The sequence below is a fragment of the Hipposideros armiger genome, unplaced genomic scaffold (genome assembly GCF_001890085.2).
Source record: "Hipposideros armiger isolate ML-2016 unplaced genomic scaffold, ASM189008v1 scaffold_3, whole genome shotgun sequence".
NCBI lineage: Eukaryota > Metazoa > Chordata > Mammalia > Chiroptera > Hipposideridae > Hipposideros > Hipposideros armiger.
The window spans coordinates 5,640,959-5,651,260 of record NW_017731353.1 but is presented as its reverse complement, the minus strand read 5'-3'; the positions used below and the strand labels follow the sequence as shown (position 1 = coordinate 5,651,260).

At 60.0% G+C, this 10,302-nt stretch overlaps 1 protein-coding gene across 13 annotated transcripts in view; it reads right to left on the bottom strand.

Annotated features, from left to right (window-relative positions):
* Positions 1-10,302, bottom strand: part of NTNG2 (netrin G2) — a 72,141-nt gene that overhangs the window by 2,997 nt on the left and 58,842 nt on the right. For 6 of the 13 annotated variants that reach the window (XM_019638957.1, XM_019638942.1, XM_019638951.1 and 3 more), the window contains 5 exons: positions 9,234-9,260; positions 4,942-5,016; positions 3,346-3,447; positions 1,704-1,871; positions 39-173 (listed from right to left, as the gene is read on the bottom strand). In XM_019638957.1, coding sequence (XP_019494502.1) covers positions 39-173; positions 1,704-1,871; positions 3,346-3,447; positions 4,942-5,016; positions 9,234-9,260 — 507 coding nt within the window. Of the gene's footprint in view, positions 1-38; positions 174-619; positions 762-1,703; positions 1,872-3,273; positions 4,752-4,941; positions 5,017-8,140; positions 8,278-9,233; positions 9,261-10,302 lie in introns of those variants that run through there. The other 7 variants (XM_019638998.1, XM_019639020.1, XR_002123581.1 and 4 more) reach the window with 7 other exon arrangements.

Below are 10,302 nucleotides of genomic sequence, written 5' to 3'. Positions count from 1 at the left end.
CCACCCCGCCCCCACAGCGCCAGGCCCCGCCCACTCACGGTAGCAGCCCTGCCGCCAGTAGTGCGTGGGAAGGCAGTCGTCGCACTTGGGCCCCGCCGCCCCCTCGCGGCACTCACAGAAGCCGGTCTCGTTGCATCGATCGTGCACGGAGCCTATCTGGTTGCAGTTACACTCTAGATGGACAAGCGCACGGCGTGCGGTCAGGGCGACTGCGGACGCTGTCTGCAGGGACCCCACCCCGCCAGGCCCCGTATCCCTCCCAGCCGGGTCTCCGAGTGATGCTCCCCACACCGTGTCCGCGTGAGCGGCTGGACAGCGGTGAGAGCTGCTGGGGAGTCCAAATCTCAAGACCGACTACCTCGCTCCTGGGCATTCATGACCCCTCCCCCTTCCTGGCCCTGTGTGTGGCCTGGGCCAGCCCCGTCTCCTCCCTGGGCCTCAGTCTCCCATCTGTGACTGGATTGGACGCTGATCCCCGCCCCCCCCAGCTCCAAAGGGCTATGACTGACAGGTGGGAGCGGTCTCATCAGAAGCCACGGGGCCTCTGTCCCAGGGGCTATGGTAGGTGTGTGGGGGGGGGCAGGGGTGGGGGTGGGGTGGGCGTGAAGCCGGCACCTACAGTTCCTTTCCAGAGCGGTGGAGGCGCAGCCCCAGGGACCTCCCGGCTCCCCCTCTCCTCCCAGCTGGCTTCTGGGCCTCTGCTCTGTGGGAGGGGACAAATGTCCCCAGCTGGGAGTCCTTGAAGAAGCCCAGTGCTGGGCCTAGGGGTGGAGGCAAACAAAGGTTGGGGGAGGAGAGCCGCCTCTAATCGGATCCAGAGGCCCAGCCCTGTCCCCTGCAGCTGGCCGGTGTAATAGCAGCAGTGCAATTTTGTTTGGATCACTTTAGAGTTGATGGAATTATCTGAAGGCTGCTGCTGTAATTCAGACTGACAGCTCCAGCTTTGTGGGCAGCCTCTCCTCTGTGCAGCCAGAGCCCACGGTGGATGGGAAATGGGCAACGGGGTCCTCAGGGGGTTGGGCACCAGGGCCTGGACCTGGCCTCCACTGGAGACAGGGGCAGGGGCCGTGGGCAGCCCTTCCAGGCTGGTAGGTGTTGGTTGGGGGCCATGGCTTTGGCCTCTTGGGATGGCCTGCCCCTGCCCAGGCCCAGGGTCCCTATAGATTGCCTTCTGTACCCCGAAGCCAGCCCTGGAGCAGCATTACTTCTCTGTCTCCAGGTGCTCACTGGGGCAGAGGGCAGCTTTATAAGCTGGGCTCTGCTTATAAAGCATTTGAAGAATATCATTTGAAGAATTTTGTGGCTTCAGCCACAAAAAAAATGGATTAAAACCTTTGATGTGATCCACCCCCTGATTTTACAAATGGGGAAATGAGGCTCCGAGAGAAGAAGGGAATTGCCCAAATGCACACAGCAAGGCAAGCCCTAGAACCAGTCTTTGACTCTAACTAGTGGCTCTGAAGTTCCAGTGCCCAGGGGGAGAACCGCATGGGGAGGAAACTGGTAGAGCAGACTCTGGAGGCCTCTGTCTTTAGAGACGCCAGCTGGAGTGGGCCCCGGAATGGGAATTTCCCCACCTCCCTGGGGCATTCCGACATGTGGCTCTTCAGACCCCACCTCACACCGCTTCACTGTCCATGTGCCCTTCAGCCTATCCCAGCGCATCCCGGGGGCCGTGCCAGCCCAGCCAGCGCCCAGCTCACCGATGCACACGTTCTCGTCGTCCAGCTCGGCGGAACCGTTGCGGTAGAAGCCCAGACGGCAGTGCTGGCAGTGCTGGCCTCGCGTGTTGTGCTTGCAGCTGACGCAGGTCACCACGTTGAGGAAGTCGATGTAGCTGCAGCGGTTGGAGTGGCCGTAGCACTCGCAGTCTGGGCCGGCCGAGCGTGGGAAACACAACGGGTCAGCGAGCAAAGGGAGACTGTGCCTGCCTGCTGCCCTTCCCCCATGCATCCAGGAAAACAGGAACAGGGAGAGGAAGGACCCGCCCAAGGACACGCAGGTGTAGGACCTGGCACAGGAAGGTGCCCTGGGCCTCCCAACGCTTCTGTACAACTGGGGAAGAGACGGGCCTGCCAGCTTTGAGCCCAACGGAAAACCAGTATAGGCCCAGCTCACAAATTTCCACCTGGCCCTATGGCCAGGATCCAGGGTGGGCCAGTGAGCAGCACCTGCCTAAGGCCCGACTGGGTGCCAGGGTGAGGTGCTCTAGGAAGGAATGCCCGCCTGATGCCGGGTTGATAAGAAATGATTCATGCACGGAGGATGGTTCATGCTGCCAGACTGTGAGATCAGGGAGGGCAGTGCCTAGATTCATGGCGTTCCCCACTGTGTCCCCAGCCATTCAGTGAAAGATCGGTACGTGCATGAAAGCTGGACAGGATGGAAAGGGCCAGGAGCCTCCTTCCCATGCTGCTTTGGAAGATGGTTGGAAGGAAAAATGCCACCTGCGGGACCCTTTCTTACCAGCCTGAGCTATTCTGCAAATCTGATTGACACCAGAGGGCCTTGTCGCTTTGCTTCCCCCTACTCCTGGCCCGGCTTCTGACTGTACCTGGAGGACAGCCATCTCCGCGCCGTCCTGCTGTCTCCTGCAGCCCTACATCTGCTCCAGGGGCTGAGCAAGCCTGGTGATGGCCTAGGGCAAGGCCCCAGGGACTGGAGGGGGTGGGGTTTGGTGAGAGGGTCACCTTTCCTGACGCCCTTTCTTGATGTCCCTCCTAAGGGGCTCAACACTCCCTTGAAGAAGAAAGCCAATGTGGCCACCCCTTGCCGGCCAGTCTCTGAAACACCATCTGTGTATCGGACCCAACCTCTGTGATCAGAGAAGGAGGGACCAATCAGGTGTCAGGGGTCAAGGGCATGACAGACCAAGGGCATGGAGATCTCAGAGAAACGTGCCTCTGAGATGTGCCCGGGAGGAGGTAGTGGGTATTCCCGCACCATGGGTGTCCTGCACCCGTTCCCTTCACTTTGTCTGTCCAGGGACAATGAGAAGGCGAAGCGTCCTCCAAGTGTCCCAAGGAGTCCTCTCAGTGACCCCGTGTCCCAGATCTTGCTTCAACCAAGACGAGCCCCTGGGCCACACCTCCCAGGGGAGCCGGGACAGGCTATTTCTGGCAGCTGCTCTGCCTGCCTGGTGCTACCCACTGTGCCTCTGACTCACACTGGCTCCCAGGTCCCTTGGGAAGGGAGGGCTGGAGGGGAGACAGGCTCAGTTTCACCTTGACCCAGCTACTCTGGGAGGGTTTTCTGAGCCTGGTATTGGCCCTCCATCCTGGCTCTTGTTTTCTCCAGTGGAGTTTGGGGGAGAGGTGTCACTTGGCCCCCAGTCCTTCTTCTTACCTTGGAATTCTTCAATAGGCATCACTTGAGGAGGTTTGGGCCTGAGTTGGAAAGGTTTGGAGGCCTTGGCGGGGGCATGGGCAGCAGTGGAGGTGCCCACAGCTTGAAGAGATGAGAAACAAACTCTGCCATCAGCCACGATCAGGGCGGTCTGTCTGGGCCCAGGAAAAGCCCAGCAAAGGCTCCCAAGCGGCCCTGGCAAGCTCTGGGGCAGCTCTGTCATCTGCTCAGATTTGAGGAGACACAGCCCATCCAGGAGCCTGCAGGACCAGCCCTGCCATTGGTCCCCAAAGGGTAGGCTTACAGTACATGAGAAATAGAAAGGAGACCATCCGCACATCCAGCTGGACTGATCCTCCCAGGTCGCTCCCCTAGCTGCAGCATCCCCCGCCGCGCTAGGCGCTGTGCTAAAGCTCGGACAAGCCTGTGCCTGACTGAAAACATGTTTCGCCTCTTGTCTCCTCCCCCCTCTCCAAACTCCTGTGAGCACCAAATCCAGGGTCTGAACCAAGCATTCAAGACTTGGGCAGCTCCCTTCCTTCCTAAACAATCTCCCTGCTGCAGTCAGAGTGAGCCCTTTACCGTCTACCGGCTCCCCACCGGCAGGCATTGTAGAGCCATGAGCTCAGACAGCACCTGCCTTCCAGGGTCCAGAACCCGCCCCACATTTGCGGGTGAGTCTGCCCGGGTGCTAAGGGCATCGTCCCCTCGCTTCCCTCTGGGAGTCTGTGACGCCCCAGCTAGGCCAGGGCAAGGAAGTGATGCTTCAGCCTGCTCTGTCCCCATCACTGGGGAGGGTGCCAGGCTCAGGGGCCTCCTGGTGGCTGGGAACTGCAGACCCTTCCTCACCCATTGTGGTTCCGGCTCTGGAACCTCCTGCCAGCAGAGGGCGCTCAAAGCCCTTCTCGCTGCCCAGAGCTGGTGCTGGAAGGGGATTGAGGTGTGGGGCGGGGTGGGGTTGCTGCCTAAACGCGGCATTAGGGCCTAAGGTCCAGGGAACAAGTGAGCTGGGATGGGGACAGTTCCCTTCTTGGAGACTTGCGCAGGTCCCGTGTGCGCCTCCCGAGCGGTCTGCCTATGGCTACCAACGAGCCCACTGCGGTCGGACAACGAGGCTCTCGGCTGAGTATCAGTGCCTTCCATCACCTTCCAGCCCTCCTTTAAACAACACACCTTTCCTCTGTCAGTTCGGCTGCTCACTGCCATCCATTGCCAAGCCCTTTCCCCGCTGGTTCTGCCCCCTGGAACGCACTTCCTTCTCTCTTCATCTACCACGGTTGCCCTCTTGCAGGAAGCCCTCCCAGTCTCAGCTCCGTCACTGCCCCGTGTGCCTTGTGAACCCAGTGGCAGAAGCCAGAGCACTGCTGTCTAGCCAGAGTCCACTGGCTCCGAACCCCTTGAGGGGACTGTGGGATTAAAAAGGGTTGGGTTTGGTGACGTCACACTGGCCCTAAGTAGGTGAGAGGTGGGGGTGAGGCAGGTAGCGCTCCAAGTCCCCTCCCCTCAGCTCCCACCTCCGAATCCCACCAGGTACACTTGCTGTCTCCACTACAAGGGAGGGGTCTGCAGGTCTAAGGAGCTCCCCCACCCCCATACCTTGTGCACTGGAGGACACCTGGGGCCAGGAGGGGCTCTCCCCGAGGGGGGCAGCTGTAGATGGCCTGGTCCACTCTTGGGGGAAAGAAGAGAAGAAACCAAGTCCTGCAAGGGGCTGGGGCTGGGACACACTGAGGCATCACACTCCACGGCCCCTTATCAGAAACAGCACTATAGGAAGGGGCTCTGTCTACACTGGCCAAATGGAACTGGGTCCAAACCTACCGGAGAGGCAGCGTCTACACTGCTGCAGCCTGTGGAGTGCACATGTGGACTTGAAGCCCGATGGGAGAGGGGCCCCCATGCCTGAGAACCTGCATACTTTGGGCAGCTCTTTCTTCAGCAGGACACCTGGTTTTGGAACTCTTCTACCCACCCCGTGTTGTCCCCACTCCCACTGAATCGAGTCCCATGTCTGCGCCCAGGTCTCTCTGTGCTAAAGTCTCTGGCTAACGGCTGTAAAGGGGGAGTGTGTTCCAGCCAAGACATCAAACGTGTCCGGAAGGGTCCTCGAAGGCTTCCTGTCCAAACCCATGCAGGGATGGGGTGTCCTCCAACACCTGGCCTGCCTCCCTGGCCCCCACCTTCCTCACCTCCCCGAGAGGCCCATTTCCACCAGGGACCCCAATGCGAGTCCACCTCCAAATGCCACCACACAGTCTACAAAACCAACTGAACACACAGCTGGGGAGGCAGCAGGCTGGCAAAGATAGGGCACCGCTCTGCACCGAATTTCAAAGGACAAACCCAGAGGGACAGGGGAAGCGATTCTTCTGCTTCTAAAGAGATTACGCACGGTGCTGGTTGGTGGGGAAAGAAAATCTACCGGCTAAAAACGTGTGGGAGACTTTCCGGCTGGGAACCTTTGGACGTCAAATTGACATGACTATGGTGTTCCATGAGGAGAAGAGGCTGGCAGGCCCAAATTGGCAAGGGCTTAATTAGAGCCGCACTAAAACCCACCCGAAGGCTTTTGGCTTTGAGCCTCTCTCCCACCGCCCTCTGCAGGGGACGGGATTAGTGGTCGTGAGCAGCTTTTTCCACCCAGCAGCCCCTGCCCTTCAGACAGCTTGACATTGGCAGGAGGGAGAAACATCTGGGCCAGGGGTTCATAGGCCCAGCAAGGTTCTGGCCAAGGGGCCTGAGCACCTGTGGGGAGCACCTGGAAAGACTCAGAACCTTTCTGGGGCCTGGGGTCGGCAGGCAGGGAACGCTCCCGCTGGGCTCTGCAGGGACACGCTCAGGTGTGCGGGAAGAACGTTCTCGCAGCGGCCTGCGGCCTGTGCCAAGACCAGATGGAGGCCCCGTCTGTTCCTTTGGAATCGGGGAACTGTGCAAGCCAGGTCTTAAAGACGGCAGCACCTCACAGCCCCCCCGAGGCTGCAGGACGGTAGCACTGGGCAGCTCAGTGGGCAGGTAGCACCTGTAGGAAGCAACCCTCGAGTTCCGGGCCTGCTCGGACCATCCCGTGACCCTGAGCAGCAGCCTCTTCCGTTTCTTACTTTACTGAAGTGTAATTTACGTGTCATAAATCCCAGCTGCTTCTCCCTAAGCCTTGACACCCTCACCTGTGGGATTAGGAAAACAGCAGTCCTCATGTCACAGAGCTGTGAGCCCAGCTCCACCAACTGCAGTGATGGTCATTATTAGTGGGGGTTCAGGTATAATGGGGGCTCCAAGCATGGGCTAAAGAGGAGCGATGATGACCCCTAGACGTGGGCACCTCAGGTCACTGACTGTCACCCTGGAACCACCTTTTCCCTAATGCCCGCTGCCCGGCTCTGGGCTCAGGATGCAAAGCTGACCACGACCTCACTGAACAGTCCAGCCTGGATGGAGGCTTGCCTCCTTCTCAGCATTTGGGTCCTGGGGACCCTCTCGGCTCTCACAATTCCAGCCTTACCTCATCTTGGCTCTGCCCCAGCCTCTGTCTCCTGACTTCTCAGCTTTGCAGTTTGCCCTGCACCTTTTGTTCCAGATCAGAAGCAGCTCAGAAAATGGAGTCAAGGTTCCTCAGAGTGTGTGTGTGTGTGTGTGCGCGCGCGCGCGCGCGCGTGTGTGTGTCTGTGTGTGTGTGCATGCGTGTGTGTGTGTGTGTGTGTGTGTGTGTGTGTGTATGAGATAGAGCCTCTGGCCTCCCCTCCAGACAGACCACCATGTGAGGGAGACACAGCACCCACCGTGACTATTCTGGATCCCATCTGCCCATCACAGGCTCAGCAAAAAAAGCACGAATCTCAGGCAGCTGGGCCAACTTATATCTGAATTCCCAGAGTGACCCCCCCATTCTCCACCCCAAAGAGGAATCCTGGGTCAAGAGGCTCCCCTGAAATCCCTGAATCTCCTGGCTAGCCCCTGCCTCCTGCAAACGCCTCCTGTGGAGGAGGAAGGCAGAAGGGAAAAGAGTTTGTGGCATGCCACCCGCTGGGCCCCGGCTGGGACCAGGAAGAAGTCCCCTGGCCACAACTTCCTGGCACCCTCTGGGAAGGACAGGTCCTTTAAGACACCTGGCACTTGCAGTGGGCAGAGTCTAGAGGGGCACCCCAGCACCCCAAGCCTCCAGGACACAGTAGCCCCGCCTTTGGAGGGGAATAAGATGCAGATAGCACGTTTCTCCACACCTGTCTGTAGCTACAGACCCCAAGGACTGGCCGCTGTGGTTGACACGGGACGGGAGGCGGGCTCCTGGCCTGGGCCAGCCCACACACTCAGCCCCAAATGCCCAGCAGTCCACGTTCTGAAAACCTGGCTCAGAGGCTCCCTTCTGTCCTGGCCTTTCTGGCTAAGCTCCAGTGTCCATTCCCAGGGGTGGGCTGCCAAGGAGCTGGGGGCAAAGCGGGAGCCCCACTGGGAAACAGGCCCTGTCTTTGGGTGAACTCTGTGTGGCCTCGCTGCCAGGGGGCCCCCTCCTCCTAGCTCACCCTATCTTTTTGGCCATGCTGGGTTCGGTGCCCTCCCAAGCAGCGCCCTGTGGGTGGTGGGGCTGGAGAAGGGAACCCTGGGTCCCCTGACTGGGGCTCCAGTGACGTGGAGGCCCCTTGGCCCCACACTCTGTGGCTATAGGGCTCTAGCGTTCTCTGCTTTAAGAGCCAAGCCCCCGCCTTCCCCAGGGCTGATGCCCCCACAGCATTGCACATCACAGGGACTTGGCACGAAGTGGGAAAGGGCGGGGCAGCTGGGGCTGTACCTGGGCACCCACCTGTGGGCTGTGGGGTGCTGGAGGCCATGGGGGCCCAAGCAGTGGATGTAGAGGGGCAGGAGTGGTGGGGTCCCCCCTCGTGGCCACAGTAGCCAGGGGGGCTTTGGGGACAGGGTCTTTCTGGGACCTGCTGATGCCTAATGAGGGATGAGACAAGCAAGAGAGTGTGGGGGAGTTGGTGAGTGTGGGGCAGCGCAGACAGGCCACTTAGGACCCCACCGAGTAGACCTGAGTCCCCTCCAGATTTGGGTTCCTCTGGCACCCTCTCCGCCCACTGGTGTCCCAGCAGGGTACAGCTCGGGTGGGGTATGGCCCCAAAGAGCCCTGGAAGAGGGAGGTAGTGCCCCCCAAAAGTGTTTCTGAGATTTGGAATCTGCCACCAGCTAGCTAGTGACACTGGCAAGTCCTCCCCTGCCGACTCTCAGAGCAGATGGCAAAACCCAACTGGGTGCAAGGGTTAAATGAGATACTAGGAGCGTCCCGCTCAGCTGGTGCCTGACTCTGAGTGTGTGAGCCACGGGGGTGTTGATGACCTCATGATAGTCTGCCGGGCACCCACGCCCACACTTCCTCACCTTTCTCATTGAGTTCTCAGCACCCCCTGACCTCCTTCAGATGATCTGACTGCTCTGGGGCCTGTGTTGACCTGGGCACCATGATCTGGGCTTACCTCCCCCAGCCTCCCCAGAGGTGACAGCTGCAGGCTGCCGGGAGGGAGGCGGAACCCTGCAGTCAGGCTGGGGCAGGGGTAAGAAGGTGATCCCCACTCTTGCCTAGCGGGAGGGTGGGGCTAGGATTCACCCGGGGGTCAAGGGGACCTTTCCAAAGCAGCAGTAACCACGAAACTGAAAGGGGGGAGAAACTGACAGGGGGCGGGAGGGGCTGCGGGTGCCAGCGGGAGACACGGGGAGGGGCAGCAAGAGGTGGGATGCACATGGGTGCAGTTAGAGGGGGAGTGGGTGGGCCCGAGGGTCCAGCGGGGACAGGAAAGCCCCTCCTTTTCTCTCCTGCTCCTTCCAGGACATGCAAAGAGGCTTGTGCATTGAGGGCCCCAGTCAGCGTCCCCAGGGTGGGGCCCCAGGTGTGTACTTACTGCCAACGGAGGAGCCTGCAGCGGCACCTGTGGGGAGAGTAGAGTCACAGAGTGGTAGCCAGAGAAGCAAGGAACCCTGGCTACCTCCTCTCTGCAGAGGGGCAGGGCAGGGCCTGGGGGTGGTGAGGAGGGGCAGCAATTCTGAGCCTGCACGGTGCAGAGACTGGGAGCATGTCACCACTGCCCATTTTGCAGATGGAGACATTGAGTCTCAGAGCCATGACTTATCCTATCAGGGGACCTGCTGGTAAGTATCGAACTCTCTCTGGGGGCTTCACGCGTGCTCCTCTTGTTTGATTTTAGACTCTCAGGTCCTCTGGTGCAGGATGCAGAGACAGGAGGCTGTTCTGGGGGTGGGAGGGGGTGTTGGGGTGTCAGAGAACGTGAAGGTCCCAGCCACGGGGGCAGATTCATTTACTAGAGGCTCTGATGGAAGTTACCACGATAGAAACCACGTCGTGTGTTCTCATCTGGGGAAATGCAGGGACAGCCCGATAAGTCATTGAAAAAGTATTACAGTGGCTGCCGCGTGTTGAGTGCTTTCCACACGCCAGGCACTGTGCTCACCAAGCAGTGGCCGAGGAGCCATTCAGTCCTCAGAACAGCCCCACAGGGGTGCCGGTGTGCTGGCTCTACAGGCAAGGAGACAGCTCTGGGGGAGAAGTGGCCTGTCCAGGGCCACACAGCTGTGAGTGGCAGAGGCCCCGCTCCAATCCAGGCCTTTCCATCTGTGTGTGTCCGTATTGGGGACACAGGAGGCCTAAGGCCGTGGTTTGACCAGGTCTCATGGTACCAGGGTAAGAACCGGCACAGCCCCAGAAGGAAGGAGCCCAGGCTACGTATGGCCTTCCCTCCAGGTGTTCCTAAGGAAGGGTGGGGGTGAGGATACCCTTCACATCCGGGAGGCCCTGGGGACACTGGGGTGGGCATGGACGTGTGACGCATGGACCTCTCCTGGGTGACAGTCAGGGACGCCTGGGAGGAGAAGCCCGCTGGACACTCCCTCCTTCCTTCAGGGAAGGGACTGGCTACACGGGTCACCAGGGGAGGCCCAGCCTCGGAGCTGACA